Source organism: Eleutherodactylus coqui, chromosome 7 (genome assembly GCF_035609145.1).
Source record: "Eleutherodactylus coqui strain aEleCoq1 chromosome 7, aEleCoq1.hap1, whole genome shotgun sequence".
Taxonomy (NCBI): domain Eukaryota; kingdom Metazoa; phylum Chordata; class Amphibia; order Anura; family Eleutherodactylidae; genus Eleutherodactylus; species Eleutherodactylus coqui.
Genome location: NC_089843.1, coordinates 64,770,919 through 64,791,730, shown reverse-complemented (window position 1 = coordinate 64,791,730; position 20,812 = coordinate 64,770,919). Strand labels below are relative to the sequence as shown.

Below are 20,812 nucleotides of genomic sequence, written 5' to 3'. Positions count from 1 at the left end.
TGCTAAAACTTTGGTTCGGCATGAACACAAACGTCGGGCAATTTGTCTTGGCTAAACCCACTAAAATAATCCTCTTCTTCTTCTGCCTAACAAATATTTGCACTATATAAATACAGGTAATTGTTATTATGAAGCAGAAACCCACACGAACACAGAGAGAACATGCAAACTCCATGCGGATGTTATCCATAAGTCAGATTTGTACATATGACCCCAGTACTGCAAGGCAACAATGCCAACCACTGAGCCACCATGCCTCTTCTTCATCTCTCTTCTTCCTAGGAGAGGGAAGAGGAGGTGGAAGAGGAAGAAAGTGGAGGAGAAAGAAGAAGCATGGTGGCTCAGTGGTTAGCACCATTGCTTTGCAGCACTATGGTCCTAGGTCCAAATCTGACCAAGCATAGCATTTGCATGGAGTTTGTATGTTCTCCCTGATTTTGTGTGGGTCTCTAGTAATGAAGAAGAAGAATAATAAGAAAGGGACGAAGAAGAAGAAGTAGAATAAGAGGATTTATGGCTTTTAGACAGTGTTATACTCCAGTTTTAGGCATATTGCTGAAGCTCCAGTTTGGTTGGAAGTAATGTAGATGAAGATGGACATTTTTGATAAGATAACCGGCAAACCGGCTGAACCAAACTTTTCAAAAGTTTGCTCATCACTATCAATGATCAAGGGAAAACCCAGGAAGGGTAAGAAACTTCCAGAAAAATGTATGAATTAGCTATGGATGTTTTCCATTTTACTGAACGGTAGATGACCATATGAATTCCTTCCTCCATATGAAGATATTATTTTTCATTCACAAATAGTGACTATATGATATGGGGAATGTGCTGCCCCTGGTGGATTTGCTTGCTTCTTCTTGGTAGTAACAGTTTTTTTTAATGAAGATGCTTCCCGTATTCTAATTAGTATAACTATTTGTAGATAAACATAGCTGCGTCTGTTGCGTCCGTCTTGTGAAAATTCACTATTCCACTTCCTCATGGCAAATCTATTATGATTAGAGATGAGCGAGCACCAAAATGCTCGGGTGCTCGTTACTCGAGTCGAACTTTCAGTGATGCTCGAGAGCTCGTTTCGAGTAACGAACCCCATTGAAGTCAATGGGCGACTCGAGCATTTTTGTATATCGCCGATGCTCGCTAAGGTTTTCATTTGTGAAAACCTGGGAAATTCAAGAAAGTGATGGAAACGACACAGAAACGGATAGGGCAGGCGAGGGGCTACATGTTGGGCTGCATCTCAAGTTCCCAGGTCCGACTATTAAGCCACAATAGTGGCAAGAGTGAGAACCCCCCCCCCTGCACTGTCAGCATAAAAATCGTTCTCCTCTGCCACAGTTGTAACAGCTGTGGCAGAGAAGAACGATGTTAGCCCATTGAATTCAATGGAGCCGGCAATATAGCTGGCTCCATTGAAAGCAATGGGCTGCCGGCGATCGCGGGATGAATTGTCGGGAAGGGCTTAAATATATAAGCCCTTCCCTGCAATTCATCCAGAAATGTGTAAAAATTAAAAAAAAATATACTCACCTTGTCCCGGCAGAACGATGTTAGCCCATTGAATTCAATGGAGCCGGCAATACAGCTGGCTTCATTGAAAGCAATGGGCTGCCGGCGATCGCGGGATGAATTGTCGGGAAGGGGTTAAATATATAAGCCCTTCCCTGCAATTCATCCAGAAATGTGTAAAAATACAAAATATATATATACTCACCTGGTCCCGGCAGACGGAGTTCAGCGCGGCCAGCAGCAGTCCTCCTGAACTGCTCTGAACAGCTGTGAGTAGTATTCAGCAGCCGGGGATTTAAAATCCCCGCCTGCTGAATGAGCTGCCTCTAATTGGTCACAGCCTGACCAATCAGAGGCAGATTCCACTCACACACCCATTCATGAATTTATGAATGGGTGTGTGACTGCTGCCTCTCATCTGATTGGTCCCGCTGAGCTAATCAGAGGCAGCAGTCACACACCCATTCATAAATTCAGGAGGACTGCCGCTGGCCGCGCTGAACTCCGTCTGCCGGGACCAGGTGAGTATATATATATATTTTTTTTTTACACATTTCTGGATGAATTGCAGGGAAGGACTTATATATTTAAGCCCTTCCCGACAATTCATCCCGCGCTCGCCGGCAGGCCATTGCTTTCAATGGAGCTGGCTGTATTGCCGGCTCCATTGAATTCAATGGTCAGTGCTCGTTTAATTGAGACGGGTACCGCGCGGTGCTCGTCTCGAGTAACGAGCATCTCGAGCACCCTAATACTCGAACGAGCATCAAGCTCAGACGAGTATGCTCGCTCATCTCTAATTATGATGCAGAACAAAATAAAATAATCCCACAAGTAAAATGCAGTTAGTTTACAACCGAACTACCTTCATTCTGGTTTCTAATCACCAGGAGACACTGTAAGTAACAATTAGATAAGCATGCCCCAGTATACATTTCATGCTAAATATTCTGAGTTTTACCTCATTCTCTGGAGTAGGTGACGATGTAACAGAGCTAAGAGATCCCTTTCGTGATCCTGGGAGATCTGTTGGTGCGGACACAGGGCGCTCCCACTGGGTTGCTCCAGTTGGAATGTGCCAGTAGTAGATTCCTGCAATATCATTAATTTTCTTCCAACCTGGTGGCAAATCTGGATCTGTCTGAAATGAATGGTCGCTCCATATATCAGCTGTAAAATGTAAAAAAATTGCAATTAGAAGAGCAGATTTTGCTTTCAATATCATTAATCGGATTAGATCATTCATATGACCAGGGTTTATAAAACGAGCCACTAACTGCATCCCTAACACAATCATTCAGATAGAAGATATACAAATGAGCAGTAAAAAGTCACAGTTTTTCTGCACCAGTCGAATAGCAGTCTATAGATGAAGCATCTTTGCCAACATTAGGGCTGACAGATTAACATGGATATAGACAGATATTGTGCAACTGCCTACAGAACAACACAATTATGGATCGTTTTGTAATATTGGGCATATCATTGAGCAACAATTGGGAAATTTAAGTTATACTAGTCATCTGCACAATAGTAAAATCTTGGTATTTGTATAGCGCCAACTTATTCCACAACGCTTTCAGGTAATTTATTTATTACCTCCACCAAGCTGGGTACTCATTTTACCGACCTTGGAAGGATGGCAGGCTGAGTCAACCTTGAGCCAGGTATCTTGCAACCTTCTGGTCGTGAGCTAGACATATGATGACTGACCGGAAGTGACGTCAGACGCCAGGAGCAGCGGCATGAGACGGAGGCACGAGCGGGGGGCTGAAGGGGACAGCGGAGCAGCTCAGCAGCCAATACCAGCGCCGAAGCAGGTGCGGGGGCAGCAAGGAGAGACCGGAGTGCAGTAGCCCGCGCCAAAAGGCCACCAGGAGTCCAGCGCCAGCAGTAGCGGAGGGGACCAGAACGGAGCAGCTGAGACAGGAGGGCAGAGTGAGCGGCCGCCGGGACAGCAGATGACGTCACCAGGAGGAGCGGAGGAGTGGAGGAGCAGATAAGTATCTTCTGTGTGTGTTTGTGAGCTAAGTGTGTGTTTTCTGTGTATCTGGTTAGTTGTGTCTTCTGGGTGTGTGTGTGTCTGGGGGTCTAAGTGTTTGTGAGGGGGAAAAAAATAAAAAAATTTTTGTGACCGGTTGCGCATAAGTGTCAGCGGGTAAGAGGTTGCGCGAGAGCGGCAGCGTGTGAGTGGTTGCACAGAGGCAGCAGCGTGTGAGTGGTTGCAGCAGCGTGTGAGCAGTTGAGCGGTTGCAGCAGCGTGTGAGGGGTTGCAGCAGCGGGTGAGCGGTTGCAGCAGCGGGTGAGTGGTTGCAGCAGCGGGTCAGCGGTTGCAGCAGCGGGTCAGCGGTTGCAGCAGCAAGTCAGCGGTTGCAGCAGCGGGTCAGCGGCTGCAGCAGCGGGTCAGCGGTTGAGCGGTTGCAGCAGCGTGTGAGCGGTTGTAGCAGCGTGTGCGCGGAGTGTGAACAAGTCTATCTTCACTACTTCCACAAGTAAATTGTAGATCCCCATTAGGATGAGCTCCATGTCGGGCAATGTCATCCAGTGTGCTACTTGTGCAATGTATGCGGTCCTTGATCAGCCGATCGAGGGTGCATACTGTTGCGCAAGATGCATGCACATCGCACATTTAGAAGCCCAAATTCTGGATCTAAATCAGCAACTGGCAACATTGAGAGCCATTGACATCATGGAAAGGAGTTTGGTGCTCACTGAGCAGACACTCGCTGGGGTAGAGGCGGGGGCGGACAGTAGTACGGAAGTGCAAGGGGAGCAGGCAGTCAGCTGGGTGTCAGATAGAAGGAGGCGTAGAGGGAATAGATCCAGGGAGGCTGGTCCTGAACTGGCACAACCCAACATGTCTGCAACGTTGGCAGATGAGGGCGATGCCATTACAGAGCCAGCACCGCTGCAGCACGACATGCCCTCTGAACGCCAGGGGGATGACTGCTCCAGTGAGACGGGGATGGGGAGTGCAGGGCAGGCTAGACAGGTTCTAGTGGTGGGGGACTCAATTATTAGGGAGACAGAGAGGGCAATCTTCCATAAAGACCGGGATCGTTGAACGGTGTGTTGTCTTCCTGGCGCTCGAGTTCGACACATCGCAGATCTGATTGACAGATTACTGGGAGGGGCTGGTGAGGATCCAGCGGTCATGGTGCATGTTGGCACCAATGAACAAGTTAGAGGTCAATGGAGGGCCCTCAAAAATGATTTCAGGGACCTAGGGTCCAAGCTCAGGGCGAGGACCTCCAGGGTAGTTTTCTCGGAAATACTACCTGTACCTAAAGCCACGCTAGAAAGGCAGCAGGATCTTAGGGAGGTAAACAAGTGGCTTTGGAGTTGGTGTAAGAAGGAGGGATTTGGGTTCCTGGAGAACTGGGCTGACTTTGCTGTCGGCTACAGGCTCTACCGTAGGGACGGGCTGCATCTTAATGGGGAGGGTGCAGCTGTGCTGGGGGATAAGATGGCTAGAAGGCTGGAGGAGTGTTTAAACTAGGGACTGGGGGGAGGGTAAAATGAGAAATAGTGGGGTAGCCAGTGTAACTAGCGATCTGGGTCCAAGCAAAGGGAATGGGGGTCGAGCAGGGGGTGGGGTTAGTACAGTTAGAACTGACAGATCAGCCATAAGTACGAATAGCAACAAAACAAATTTAAAAAACAAAACAAAATGATATAAATTGTATGACCACGAATGCAAGAAGTCTGATTGGTAAAGTGGGTGAGCTTGAAGCGAGAATGACTGATGAAAACTATGATATAGTCGGAATTACGGAAACATGGCTTGATGATAAGTGCGATTGGGCGGTGAATTTGCAGGGGTACAATCTCTTCAGAAGAGACCGAAGGAACCAGAAAGGGGGAGGGGTATGTCTGTACGTCAAATCGAACTTGAAGCCGAGGCTACGGGAGGATATAGGGGTAGGAGACGAACAGGTGGAATCTCTGTGGGTAGAAATACAGGGAGGAAAAAATAACAAAATCTTGATAGGGGTCTTCTATAGACCACCAAAAGCAACAGAAGAAACTGAAAACTTACTACTAAGGCAGATAGAAGAGGTGTCAAAGCGCAACGAAGTAATTATCATGGGGGACTTTAATTATCCAGATATAACATGGGAAAACGAAACCTGCAAATCTCACAGGGGTGATAAGTTCTTGAGAGTAATTAAAGACAATTACCTGAACCAACTGGTACAGGAACCAACAAGAGGGAGGGCCATTCTGGACCTAGTACTAACCAACAAACCGGAACGTATAAAGGGGGTGCAGGTTGAGGGGCACTTGGGGAACAGTGACTACAATATAATCAACTTCCAGCTGTCAATCAATAGGAAGCCTTATCAAGGAGCGACAAAGAAACTAAACTTTAGTAAAGCAAAATTTGACGAGCTTAGAATTACTATCAGTAACATTAATTGGGACAACATCCTCAAAAATAACGGTACAGAGGACAAATGGGAAAAGTTTAAAAGGATCCTAATCACCTCATGTGAGCAGTTCATTCCCTTTAAAAATAAAAGAAACTCAACTAAAAGGAAACCAATGTGGCTCGACAAGACGGTAAGAGGGGCAATAACCGAAAAAAAGAAAGCGTTCAAACTACTAAAGCAAGAAGGCAGCGAAGAAGCGCTAAAATCATACAGGGAAAAAACAAAATATGCAAAGATACGATCAAAACTGCCAAGGAGGAAGCAGAAAAACTGATCGCCAAAGAGAGCAAAAACAACCCGAAGCTATTTTTCAACTATATCAACAGCAAAAGGATTTGCAGGGAGAGCGCTGGCCCTTAAAAACCAATGCAGGAGAAATCATTGATGATGATGAAGGGAAAGCAAATCTACTAAACAGCTTCTTCTCAAGTGTATTCACAAACGAAAAGGAAATGCCACACGAGATGCAGGGGAATAAAACGAACCCCTCACAAAATATCTCATACCTTACGCAGGAGGAGGTGCGGAAGCGTCTAAAGAAAACTAAAATTGATAAATCGCCGGGCCCAGATGGATTACACCCAAGGATACTAAGGGAACTAAGTGACGAGATAGCTAGGCCGCTATACCTAATATTTCTGGACACTATCAAGACCGGTGTAGTACCATTGGATTGGCGCATTGCCAACGTGGTTCCAATTTACAAAAAAGGGAGCAAATGTGAGCCTGGTAACTACAGGCCAGTAAGTCTCACTTCAGTAACGGGAAAAATTTTCGAGGGGATTCTGAGAGACGCCATCGATGAGTACCTTAAGGAGAACAAGGGAATAACTCCTCACCAGCATGGATTCATGAAGGGTCGCTCATGTCAGACAAATCTGATCAGTTTCTACGATGAAGTAAGCTCTAAGCTGGACCAGGGAGAATCTATTGATCTCATATATCTGGACTTCTCTAAAGCGTTTGACACCGTGCCACATAATAGGCTAATATACAAAATGAGGCAGCTCAGACTGGGCGAAAACGTTTGTAAGTGGGTAAAAAATTGGCTCAATGATAGAAAGCAGAGGGTGGTAATAAATGGTTCGTACTCTGATTGGACCACAGTCGCTAGCGGGGTGCCACAGGGTTCAGTATTAGGCCCCACTCTGTTCAACATATTTATTAATGACCTGATAGAGGGGCTGCACAGCAAAATATCAATATTTGCAGATGACACAAAATTATACAATATAATTAATGGAACGGAGGACAATGTGCGGCTACAAACGGACCTGGATTAGCTGGGGGCTTGGGCAGGAAAATGGCAAATGAAGTTCAATGTTGAAAAATGTAAGACTATGCACATGGGCAGGAGAAACGGATGTCACCAATATTCACTTAATGGGGTACCACTAGGGAAAAGTGATATGGAAAAGGATCTGGGGGTATTAGTGGATAATAGACTAAACTGGAGTAACCAATGCCAGTCAGCTGCTGCAAAGGCAAATAAAGTCTTGGGGTGCATTAAAAGAGGTATAGGGGCGAAGGACGAGAACATTATCCTTCCATTATATAAGGCACTTGTCTGACCTCACATGGAATACTGCGTACAGTTCTGGTCACCGGTGCTCAGGAAAGATGTCACAGTGCTTGATGGGGTTCAAAGAAGGGCAACTAAACTAATAAATGGAATGACAGGACTGGAATACCCAGAGAGGCTATCCAAATTGGGACTATTTACTCTAGAAAAAAGAAGGTTAAGAGGCGACCAAATAACCATGTATAAGTACATGAGGGGACAACACATGGATCTCTCCCGTGATCTGTTTACACCAAGGACCGCGACGGTAACAAGAGGACATCCGCTACGATTAGAGGAAAGTAGGTTTCATGACCAACATAGAAGGGGATTCTTTACTGTAAGAGCAGTTAGACTGTGGAACTCTCTGCCGGAGGAAGTGGTGATGGCAAAATCCATAGAGGAGTTTAAAAGGGGACTTGATGTCTTTCTGGAGAAGAAGGATATTACAGGATATAAATCTTAGGTTAATTGTCAATCCGGGTATATAGGAAGGTAGGAACTATTAGGGGTTGATCCAGGGAACAATCTGATTGCCATTAGGGAGTCGGGAAGGAATTTTTTCCCCAAAAGGGCTAATTGGCTTCTGGCCTTGGGGTTTTTTGCCTTCCTCTGGATCAACACAGTAGGATAGACAGGCTGGACTAGATGGACATTGTCTTCATTCAGCCTTACATACTATGTAGAGCTTAGGTCTGCATTTCTGCTGCTTTAACATTCTGTGCCACATGAGGCAGAATCCTTACTAATACACCTAATTATCTAGATTGGTAGATGGTACGTTGTTTAAATCTAACTGGGCAGCAGGTGTTTTAGAGCAGCTGGATAGGAAACAGAACACCTAATAGTCGATATTAGTTGTGGAAGATGCCTAAGCAACTGATCTCCTACCATTGCCCCCATTAGTGTGGTTCTGGTTCTGACCCATGCTTGGAGGGGTTAAGCGTGAAAACTGAGACTCCCCAGGTGCTGCCACCTCAGTTAGCCCAAAGCCAAACTGGTGTGAAGCAAGGCGGATCCATATCTGCCTAATTGACAATAGTAATAAGACCAATGGTGAAAGGGGGACAATATTGCCATAAAAAAAGAGAAAAAGGGGAATACAGCTGTGACTATGTGAGTTAAAGGGGAGCCCTGCTGTGAATAATAGGAAATAGAGAGAGCCCTGAAACTGATCATGAACATAAGTGTTACTAGCTAAAGATACTGTACATCTGTAAGGGACTCACCCCAATTGGTAATGTGGCCATAGAGATGTAATGGAAGCGATGTGCCAAAATCATAACATGTGGTAATATTTTGGCATAAGAGAACTGAGCATGCTCACTGGATACTAAGTGCTTGGTTGATGCTCTGATATAAAAAAGACAATTTTTACTGCATAGTATGTGCTAAACTGGCACGGGACTGAGAGATTACAGGCTGGTGACTGAGTTGTGCTGAAGCGGCATGAAAAGATTGGGAGACCTCCTGATTGTGGAGAGGTAGGAAGAGGTAGGAAAGAATTGTGACAGTTCTGAGATGGGGAGTACTGAACAGTATCGGAAAAAAGACTGAGAAAGTAACAGAGTAGCGCTCTCAACCCTGGGCAACGTTGTGGTAATACTGGGGTTGGTAGAATCTGCAATTTCACTTCATCCAACTGTAAGTGAGGCTGGCCTCAGAAAGACTCAAGGTGTGCACACCATTAGGAATAGGAATAGTTGGACACTGGGCCTGCTATACTAGTTACTAGCTGCATAGGCAGAAAGTCTAAAATGTGAAATGAGACATTTAGAGCTATTTACGAACTGAGATATTTGATAGGGGCGGCCATACTACAACCCGTGACACATCCACTGTTATAAGTGGATATGCTAGTAACAGAGCATAATAAAAAAAAACACACAAGGTTGAAATAATTTATGAACTTTCATATAAGTGTAACAAGTTCCTTCTACTACTGGGTTGCGCAGTTTGATATTTTGATATAGAATCGGGTGATGATTTGTTCTAACTAATGGCTGCATTTGTGATCCCAGACAGAAAAGACATTTGACATGAACACCCTAACGTTGTCCACTGCAATATCAAAGCTTTCCCCTTGAGATGTCATCCTGCAGAGCTGAATATGATGTATGTCAGCAATGTAATGCATTCAGCCCGGCACCCAGCACGCTTCTCCCTCGCACCCTGACAGTATAATAAGCACATGCTGCAATTAAACAAGATTTTACATTCTACAATAAGGCCTGAAGAATTAATCACTGTTTTCTTCTTCATCTATTCATTTCCTCCCACTGCCGAAAATGAAGCAGTATTAAAAGCTAAAACAGAGCCATTGTAATCTCAATTATCACCTAATCTGGGCTGCAGAGGAAGAGACAGCCAGACATGTTCAATCTGAGCCTGATGAACACTCGCAATGAGAATACGGAACAACCTTGCCTTTCAGGACTGATGAATCATTCATTAGAAAATTCCGTTTTAACATTCACAGTTAGTCCAGGATCTACCTATTAAATTCCAACTCAGCATATCTTCTAATCAATGTCTTTTTAGTATCCAAAGGACTTTACTCGCTGCACTTTGAAGTCTTCTATTCCGTGCTGAGAAGGAGATCAACTGAATTTAGGAAGAATGAGGACAAAAAAACTTAGTAGGTAAAACATCTTCCCATCCTGTGAAGCTGCTACCTGGTGCAAAAACTCAAAGGGGTTGTAATGCCACAAATGGAAAATCAAGGGGACACTTCATTACACACTACTATCAGAATACATAGACGTACAGTACTGTACATCACCTATTAGGCAATGGTGAAGACTTCGCTTTACACCACTTTAGTATTCACTTTATACCACTTTTTGATGTAAATTGTGCAACTTTAGGGCACATTCACAATTGCACAATTGTTTTCGCAACTTTTTTTCCGGTTGACAAAGATGAAAATCAAGGAAAAAATTGGCTGGGTATTTACAGGAGACATAGTTCACAGCCCATTTATCAAAGAGAGGTTTAAAAAAAGGTGTATATTTTAGCCATAAATCTATAAAGCTACTCAAAGTAGGCATAAAAAGAAGTTAAAACATGTAGACATGTCCACATTTATGAAAGGGGCTCTGTCAGCTTCTATCTGTCCCATAAACTAGAATTCTGGGTTCATAGGAGCTAAAAAGCTGATTCTAGAGATGTGAATATTATACTTACCCTCTTCAGTGTTCCCCCGCTGCAGTTGCAGCACCCAGTGGACTACAGAGGCGCGTGCAGAGGGGAGGAGGCAAGGTTAAATCATTACCTGTTGTGATTAGTGGATGCTGTGTTGTCTATATATACAACAGGGGTCACATTTATTTGTAATCCTGCCTGTGATTATAATGAGGTAACTGCTGAAAAGTTTTCACTACAGAACAGGAAGAGTCAAACTATTAGGATCATTTTATACAGAAGATAATTATTGGATCATGTGAAATGGATTTATTGTAAACATGGGCAACGACTGAATGACGAACGTAATTATAGTTCATCGTTTACTTTACGCTAGCAAAAAAAGCTGCATCCTCTCACCCTTCTTGTTTAACCCCTTAACGACTGCCCCATCGGGAAACTACGTCCTCAGTAAGTGGGCTTTAATCCTAGAGGACGTAGTTTTATGCATCCTCTTTGGATTGATGCCCACTTGCCTGAGGACGTCACAGCTCCATGCTGTCGGTGCCCGCAGGTAGCCGACAGCATGGAGCTTTCATCCCAGGATGCGGGCAGTCCCCCCCGGCATTGCGATCGGCGCTATCCAATGGATAGCGCCGATCGCAAAAAAGTAAAGAAAAGTGCGTAAAAAGTTAGATATTCAGCTGCCCTGATGGATCGGATCCATCAGAGCAGCTGAAAATTCTTACCTGGCTTGTCGGCGGTGTCCCCCAGAGATCGGGTCCTCCCGGACCCGCCGGTGGTCTTCTGCGCATGCGCACCAGACGATGACGTCAGGCGCATGCGCAGAAGCCCGGGAGCCCCTGGCACATTTGAAATCTCCTGGCTCCCGGCTCCTGACTCACCTAAGTCCTCCCCGATGTCCCGGGACCCGAATCCCCGTCTGCGCATGCGCGCCCGATGATTGACATCGGGCGCGTGCACAGACGGGCTCGAGCCCCGGGAAATTTAAAATCCCTCTGCTCTTGGCTGCCATGTGTAGCCAGGAACAGAGAGATTATACCGGGGACATGATCACTGTCATCCAATGGATGACAGTGATCATGTAAAGTGAAAAAAAAAGTGTAAAAAGTGAAAAAAAAAAAGTGTAAAAGTAAAAAAAAAAGTTTTAAAAAAGTTTTAAAAAGTTAAAAAAAGTTTAAAAAGCTTGCGTTTCATCTCCCCCCACGGATCATATCCGTGAGGGACGATGAAATGACGTACCTAAGGCCCGCGGATTTATCCGCGGACCTTACCCCAGCTTCTGCACACGCGCCCGTCGCCAAGATGGCGGACGCATGCGCAAAAGCCGGGGATTGCCAGGATAATTTAAAATCTCCCTGATCCTGGCTACAAAACTTAGCCGAGAGCCTGGAGATTTCACGGGGGGCCGCGGTGAGCGGTTCCTCATCACGTGTTCGCCGTTATCCAATGGATAATGGCGATCATGTAAAAGTAAAAAAAAGGTGAGAGGAGATGAAACTTTTTACCAGAGGCCTCCGTATTTGCACCCCGATGCGATCTTCCTCCGTGAACTTTCCCAGATCCTGCGCATGCGACCGTCGGCAAAACAGCGAACACATGCGCAGGAGTCGGGGAGCACAGGAAATTTAAAATCTCCTTGCTCCCAGCGACCAATGGTCGCCGAGAGCCTGGAGCAGTGACGGGTGGCCTCGTTGAGCGGTCCCCGGTCACGTGATAAAAAGGTAGCGATCTATCTTAGGTCGGTCTCATATGACCGGATAGGAATTACGGATTCCGCATGCGTCTGATCAGCGGTAATACGCAGATCAATCGCATTGGATTACACAATTCCGCTCACATTAGCAGGTTGGAATTGCATAATCCACTCGCAGAAAAGAGAACGCAGCAGGTTCTATTTTACTGCGGATATCCGCAGCATAGACCCCATTGTGCTCCATGGTCACGGATATACCCGCAGCCCATACGCAACTACATTGTATACGGGCTGCGGGTACCCGTGTCATCGCTAAGCGACTGTGTGGGAAATACAAATTTAAAAAACATACTGCGAATAACCGCCTGTGTGAGTAGGCAGTTATGTGCAGTACAATAGGCGACCGTACGCAGGGACACAGCCGGGCTCACAGCTGGGATCCGCTGCGGGCCTCCGCAAGCGGATTCCACCTACGGCTGCGTAAGCCCGGCGTTATTCAGACCGCTACCTGTAATACATTTTTTACAAGAAGCCCCGGGAACGTTCGCCTTCCTGCAGTTCCAGGAGCAGCTTGTTGAGCGTCTTCTGTGCGAGACCGCCGCACCTCATCAAGCTTACGGAGACTCACAGAGCGACACTTTTTACACCCCATACCCGCCACTGAGGTCAAGAAATGACCCCCAAAAAGCATGAGAGGAGGGGGGAATACACGGTTTTATTGCCCCATGTACCCATCCTAACCAGCCTCCGTAATTACCCCTGTCTTCGGAAATACCACACAGTTCACATTATTACTTTTATCTAAGATTTGGGGAACGCCGAAAAGGGCGCGGAGGGGGGGAGGGGGATTTTTAGGGAGTCAATTTTTATTCCGTACAAATGAACAATGGGGCCTGGGATTTATTCAGTTGTGCCCAGCAATCCAACGGGTGTTCCCTGCATTACAGGCCTAGCCATGTGTCCTATAAGTAGATTAGGGCCACAATGGGTATGTTTTTGAACACGGGACACACCGGTGTATCCATTTTGGGGTGAACGTGTTCATTCCTATGTAAACTGTACAAAAAAAACAGTTTTTAAATTGACAAAATTGACAAAAAAATGAAAAACGTAATTTTTTCCTTCTGCTTTGCTTAGATTTATTCAAATACTGTGGGGTCGAAATACACAGTACACCCCTAGATGAATTTGTTAAGGGGTCTAGTTTTTAAAATGGGGTCATTTGTGGAGGTTCTCTATCGTTTTGGACGCTCAATGGCTCTACAAGTGGGCAATGGGGCCTGGAATTTATCCCGTTGTACCCTGAAATCAAACGGGTGCTCCTTCCATTATAGACCTAGCCATGTGTCCTTTAAGTAGATTAGGGCCACAAGGGGTATGGTTCTGAACACGGGACAAACAGGGGTATCCATTTTGGGGTGAAAGTCTTCATTCCTATGTGTGCTATATGAAAAAAACTGTTTTTAAATTGATACAAATGCCAAAAAAATGAAAATTGTAATTTTTTTCCTACTGCTTTGCTTAGATTTATTCAGAAATTGTAGGGTAAAAATACACAGTACACCCCTAGATTAATTCGTTAAGGGGTCTAGTTTTCAAAATGGGGTCATTTGTTGGGGTTCTCTGTCGTTTTGGCCGCTCAAGGGCTCTACAAGTGGGCAATGGGGCCTAAATCACCTTCATGCTAAATTTCTGTTCTGAAAGCCATCGACTACTTCTTTCATTTTGGGCCCCGTTGTGCATCCAGACAAAAGATTAGGGCCACAATGGGTATGTCTCTGAACACGGGACAAACAGGGGTATCCATTTTGGGGTGCAAGTCTTCATTCATATGTGTGCTGTACGAAAAAAGCAGTTTTTTAAACGACAGAATTGCCAAAAAAACGAAAATCACATTTTTTTCCTTTTGCTTTGCTTGAATTCATTCAAAAACTGTGGGGTCAAAATGGGCAGTACACCCCTAGATAAATTCGTTAAGGGGTCTAGTTTTCAAAATGGGGTCACTTTTTGGTTTTGGCCGCTCAAGAGCTCTACAAAAGTGCTATGGGCCTAAAACTCCTTCAAGCAAAATTTATGTTCTGAAACCCACCGACTACTCCTTTCATTTTGGGTCCCGTTGTGCATCCAGACATAAGATTAGGGCCACAATGGGTATGTTTCTGAACACGGGAGAAACAGGGGTATCCATTTTGGGGTGTAAATCCTCATTTTCATGGGCAATATAGGAAAAAAATATGTCTTTAAAATGACATATTTGCAAAACTATGAAATTTTATTTTTTCTCCTCTAAATTGAATTAATTCCTGAAAAAAACTGGTAGGGTCAAAATACTCATGACACCCCTCAGTTAATACATTAAGGGGTGTAGTTTTTAAAATGGGGTCATTTGGGGGGGTATCTATTATTCTCACACTCAAGAGCCTTTGCAAACTTGGCTTGATGCAGGAAAACAAAGTGTTCCTCAAAATGCTGAAAAGTAATGTTAAATTTGTACGTCCTATAAATGGTTAAAAAAAAAACACAAAAGTTTTTCAAGTGTGCATTCAGAATAAAGTAAACAGATGGAAATATATATCTTATCAAAATTTGTACAGTATGTTTGGACATATTTGAGATATTACAGTTGAAAATTTGAAAAAAATGACAATTTTTTTCAAAATGTTTCCAATATTGGTACTTTTAATAAATATACACAAATTCTATTGGTCTCTTTTTACAAGCAAAATGAAGTACAACATGTGGTGAAAAAACAATGTCATAATCACTTGGATATGTAAAGCCTTTACGGAGTTATGCTACGTTGAACGACGCATGTCAGATTTCCAAAATTTGGCTCCGTCACTAAGGCGCAAACAGGCTTCATCACTAAGGGGTTAACCTATATGCAGAAATGATCATGGAAAAAATGGACGTAGACACAATGGAAATCGGGGTTAAAATAGGTGGCAGAAACATCAGCAATCTCCGTTATGTGGATGATACAACTCTGCTGACAGAAACAGAATCAGGTCCGAAGCAGCTAATATGGAAGATTAAAACTGAAAGTGAAAATATGGGCCTCTGCCTGAATTTAAAGAAGACTAAAATTATGACAACTGCAAAAAAATGGCCAAATGTACATCAAAATCCACAAGGCCATAGAATGTGTGCGAGACTTCATCTTCTTTGCCTCAAAAATTGACCAGGATGGAGAATCTATGCCAGAGATAAAACGTAGGATGGCATTGCGGTGAAGCGCGATGCCAAACATGGACAAAATCTAGAAAAGTAGCGACATCGGTATAGCAACTAAATGCAGGATAGTGCAAACCATCGTATTCCCTATAGCCATGTATGGATGTGAGAGCTGGACTGTGAAAGAAGCTGATAGGAGGAGGATTGATGCGTTTCAGCTGTGGTGCTGGTGGAAGCTGCTGCGTATCCCCTGGACAGCGAGTAACAAACAGAGAAGTCCTGAGTCATATAAGACCTGATATATAACTGGAGGGGAGGATGACCAGACTCAGACTCACGTCTTTTGGCCATGTAATGTGTTCAGAGTCGCTAGAAAAATCTATAATGCTTGGACAGATCAGTGGCAAAAGGAGACCCGGCGCCAAAGAACACGATGGCGGATTCTGTCAGAGCTGATACTGGCATGGATATCACACAACTGAAAGAAGCAGTGCAAAACCGAAAAACATGGAGGAGGGAGCTCGCCGAGGGTCATGAACGACTAAACGGCTAACAACAACAAAAACCTGCAGATAGTCGGCCCATGTAACAGGTAGTTTTTCATCTATGTTTACTCTGAATGCAGGCGGGCAGCGAGAAGAGATCTCCAGTGCTCTTCGTCTCCATTCAGTGAGCGGTCATCCCTGCAGTGAGAAAGCAGTGGAGCAATGATTGTTATATTTTAAAATATAGATCATCATTACTAGACTTGAGCGAACATGCTTGTCTGAGCTTGATGCTCGTTCGAGTACCACGCCGAGTTCGACCACTTCCCGTTTTGGCCCCTCACCGCATTACCTCTTCCTGCTGTGATGTGCCAGCGTCCGCACATCCACAGCAGTATGTGGCTTGCGGGGAGAGAGAGAGAAAAAAAAAAAAGCTCGACCTCGGGCGGGTCAAATACAAAAATGCTCGGGTCTCCCACTGACTTCAATGGAGTTCGTTACTCGAATAGAGCTCTCGAATATTATAAAAAGCTCGACTCGAATAACGAGCACCCGAGCATTTTGGTACTCGCTCATCTGTAATCATTACATTGAAGAGTAAATTTAAAAAAGTCACTGAAAAATGTTAAGAAATATATTCAACATAAAAACTTGAATAACACAATAGGTCGTTTTCTGATGCCCCGCCCCCTTAAGTATGCCCTAAAAACACATCTCTTTGGGAAGGCCTATCATATATCCTAATCTAACTCTTCTATCAATTTACCCCACTTTTGCACTCTTCCCCAAAACCTGATCCCTTCATCCAGCAGAATCCCCCACATCCCATACGCGCTAATACACTTCATATCTCTACATACACAAATACCGGCTGGTGAGCGGCTCATATAGCATTATGTATACCATCCTATTTATATAAAAGATGGCCAAATCATTATACAGAACAAGCACGTCTACCTCTTGTGTCTCCCCTATCTCCTCATGGATTGTAAGCTCTTGATTAGAGATGAGCGAGCACCAAAATGCTCGGGTGCTCGTTACTCGGGACGAAAATTTCGCGATGCTCGAGGGTTCGTTTCGAATAACGAACCCCATTGAAGTCAATGGGCGACCCGAGCATTTTTGTATATCGCCGATGCTCGCTAAGGTTTCCATTTGTGAAAATCTGGGCAATTCAAGAAAGTGATGGGAAAGACACAGCAACGGATAGGGCAGGCGAGGGGCTACATGTTGGGCTGCATCTCAAGTTCCCAGGTCCCACTATTAAGCCACAATAGCGGCAAGAGTGGGCCTCCCCCCCTCCCAACAATTTTTACTTCTGAAAAGCCCTCATTAGCAATGCATACTTTAGCTAAGCACCACACTACCTCCAACAAAGCACAATCACTGCCTGCATGACACTCCGCTGCCACTTCTCCTGGTTTACATGCTGCCCAACCCCCCCCCCCCCCGCGCACGACCCAGTGTCCACAGCACACACCAAAGTGTCCCTGCGCAGCCTTCAGCTGCCTTCATGCCACGCCACCCTCATGTCTATTTATAAGTGCGTCTGCCATGAGGCGGAACTGCAGGCACACACTGCAGAGGGTTGGCACGGCTAGGCAGCGACCCTCTTTAAAAGGGGCGGGGCGATAGCCCACAATGCTGTACAGAAGCAATGAGAAATATAATCCTGTGCCACCGCCATCAGGAGCTGCACACGTGGGCATAGCAATGGCGAACCTATGTGCCACACACTATTCATTCTGTCAAGGTGTCTGCATGCCCCAGTCAGACCGCGTTTTTTTATAAATAGTCACAGGCAGGTACAACTCCGCAATGGGAATTCCGTGTGCACCCACAGCATGGGTGGCTCCCTGGAACCCACCAGCTGTACATAAATGTATCCCATTGCAGTGCCCTGGACAGCAGAGCTGATGTCAGATTAAATGCAGGTGGGCTTCGGCCCACACTGCATGCCCCAGTCAGACTGGGGTTTTTTATAAGTAGACACAGGCAGGTACAACTCCCTATTGTGAAGTCCGTGTGGACGAACAGCATGGGTGGCTCCCTGGAACCCACCGGCGGTACATAAATATATCCCATTGCATTGCCCATCACAGCTGAGGTAATGTCATGTTTAATGCAGGTGGGCTTCGGCCCACACTGCATGCCCCAGTCAGACTGGGGTTCTTTAGAAGTGGACACATGCAGTTACAACTCCGTGTGGACCGACAGCATGGGTGGGTGCCAGGAAGCCACCGGCGGTACATAAATATATCCCATTGCAGTGCCCAGCACAGCTGATGTAACGTCAGCTTTAATGCAGGTGGGCAAAAAATTAATTGGATTACACTGTAGGCGAGGGCCCAAAAAATTGGTGTACCAACAGTACTAATGTACCTCAGAAAAATTGCCCATGCCCAACTAAGAGGGCAGGTGAAACCCATTAATCGCTTTGGTTAATGTGGCTTAATTTGAAACTAGGCCTGGAGGCAGCCCAGTTAAAATAAAAATTGGTTCAGGTGCAAGTTTCAAAGCTTTAATGAGCATTGAAACGTATAAACATTGTTTACAAAATTATATGACTGAGCCTTGTGGGCCTAAGAAAAATTGCCCGTTCGGCGTGATTACGTCAGGTTTCAGGAGGAGGAGCAGGAGGAGGAGGAGGAATATTATACACAGATTGATGAAGCTAAAAGGTATTGCTGCTGTCCGCTGGTGGAGAAGAGAAGTCTGGGGAAATCCAGGCTTTGTTCATCTTGATGAGTGTAAGCCTGTCGGCACTGTCGGTTGACAGGCGGGTACGCTTATCCGTGATGATTCCCCCAGCCGCACTAAACACCCTCTCTGACAAGACGCTAGCTGCAGGACAAGCAAGCACCTCCAGGGCATACAGCGCGAGTTCAGGCCACGTGTCCCTTCGACACCCAGTAGTTGTAGGGGGCAGAGACGTCACGGAGGACAGTCGTGCGATCGGCTACGTACTCCCTCACCATCCTTTTACAGTGCTCCCGCCGAACCCAGCCTTGACTGGGGAGCGGTGACACAGTCTTGCTGGGGAGCCAGAAAGCTGTCAAAGGCCTTAGAGAGTGTTCCCCTGCCTGTGCTGTACATGCTGCCTGATCTCCGCGCCTCCCCTGCTACCTGGCCCTCGGAACTGCGCCTTCTGCCACTAGCGCTGTCGATGGGAATTTTACCATTACCTTGTCCGCCAGGATCCTGTGGTATAGCATCACTCTCGAACCCCTTTCCTCTTCGGGTATGAGAGTGCAAAGGTTCTCCTTATACCGTGGGTCAAGCAGTGTGTACACCCAGTAATCCGTAGTGGCCAGAATGCGTGTAACGCGAGGGTCACGAGAAAGGCATCCTAACATGAAGTCAGCCATGTGTGCCAGGGTACCTGTACGCAACACATGGCTGTCCTTACTAGGAAGATCACTTTCAGGATCCTCCTCCTCCTCAGGCCATACACGCTGAAAGGATGACAGGCAAGCAGCATGGGTACCCTCAGCAGTAGGTCAAGCTGTCTCTTCCCCCTCCTCCTCATGCTCCTCCACCTCCTCCTCCTCCTCCTCAACGCGCTGAGATATAGACAGGAGGGTGCTCTGACTATCCAGCGACATACTGTCTTCCCCCGCCTCCGTTTCCGAGCGCAAAGCGCCTGCCTTTATGCTTTGCAGGGAACTTCTCAAGAGGCATAGCAGAGGAATGGTGACACTAATGATTGCAGCATCGCCGCTCACCATCTGGGTAGACTCCTCAAAGTTTCCAAGGACCTGACAGATGTCTGCCAACCAGGCCCACTCTTCTGTAAAGAATTGAGGAGGCTGACTCCCACTGCGCCGCCCATGTTGGAGTTGGTATTCCACTATAGCTCTACGCTGCTCATAGAGCCTGGCCAACATGTGGAGCGTAGAGTTCCACCGTGTGGGCACGTCGCACAGCAGTCGGTGCACTGGCAGATTAAACCGATGTTGCAGGGTGCGCAGGGTGGCAACGTCCGTGTGGGACTTGCAGAAATGTGTGCAGAGCCGGCGCACCTTTCCGAGCAGGTCTGACAAGCGTGGGTAGCTTTTCAGAAAGCGCTGAACCACCAAATTAATGACGTGGGCCAGGCATGGCACGACGTGGGCCATGCAGAGCCGCCACCAGGTTACGGCCGTTGTCACACACGACCATGCCCGGTTGGAGGCTCAGCGGCGCAAGCCAGCGGTTGGTCTGCTCTGTCAGACCCTGCAGCAGTTCGTGGGCCGTGTGCCTCTTATCTCCTAAGCTGAGTAGCTTCAGCACGGCCTGCTGACGCTTGCCCACCGCTTAGTGGAGGAAGCATACACCGCCGCAGATACCACCACCGAGCTGGGGCCCGCAATTCTGGGGGTAGGTAGGACGTGAGCGGTCCCAGGCTCTGACTCTGTCCCAGCCTCCACTAAATTCACCCAATGTGCCGTCAGGGAGATATAGTGGCCCTGCCCGCCTGTGCTTGTACATGTGTCCGTTGTTAAGTGGACCTTGGCAGTAACCGCGTTGGTGAGGGCGCGTACAATGTTGCGGGAGACATGGTCGTGCAGGGCTGGGACGGCACATCGGGAAAAGTAGTGGCGACTGGGAACTGAGTAGCGCGGGGCTGCCACCGCCATCATACCTTTGAAAGCCTCCGTTTCCACAACCCTATACGGCAGCATCTCCAGGCTGATAAATTTGTCTATGTGCACGTTTAACGCTTGAGCGTGCGGGTGCGTGGCGGCGTACTTGCGCTTGCGCTCCAACACTTGTGCTAGCGACGGCTAGACGGTGCGCTGAGAGACATTGGTGGATGGGGCCG

General features: G+C 46.4%; 1 protein-coding gene across 7 annotated transcripts in view; it reads right to left on the bottom strand.

Moving 5' to 3' along the window:
• The window catches only part of APBB2 (amyloid beta precursor protein binding family B member 2), a 324,093-nt gene that overhangs the window by 135,497 nt on the left and 167,784 nt on the right, over window positions 1-20,812 (bottom strand). For all 7 annotated transcript variants that reach the window (XM_066573153.1, XM_066573149.1, XM_066573154.1 and 4 more), the window contains one exon: window positions 2,477-2,685. In XM_066573153.1, coding sequence (XP_066429250.1) covers window positions 2,477-2,685 — 209 coding nt within the window. The remainder of the gene's footprint in view (window positions 1-2,476; window positions 2,686-20,812) is intronic.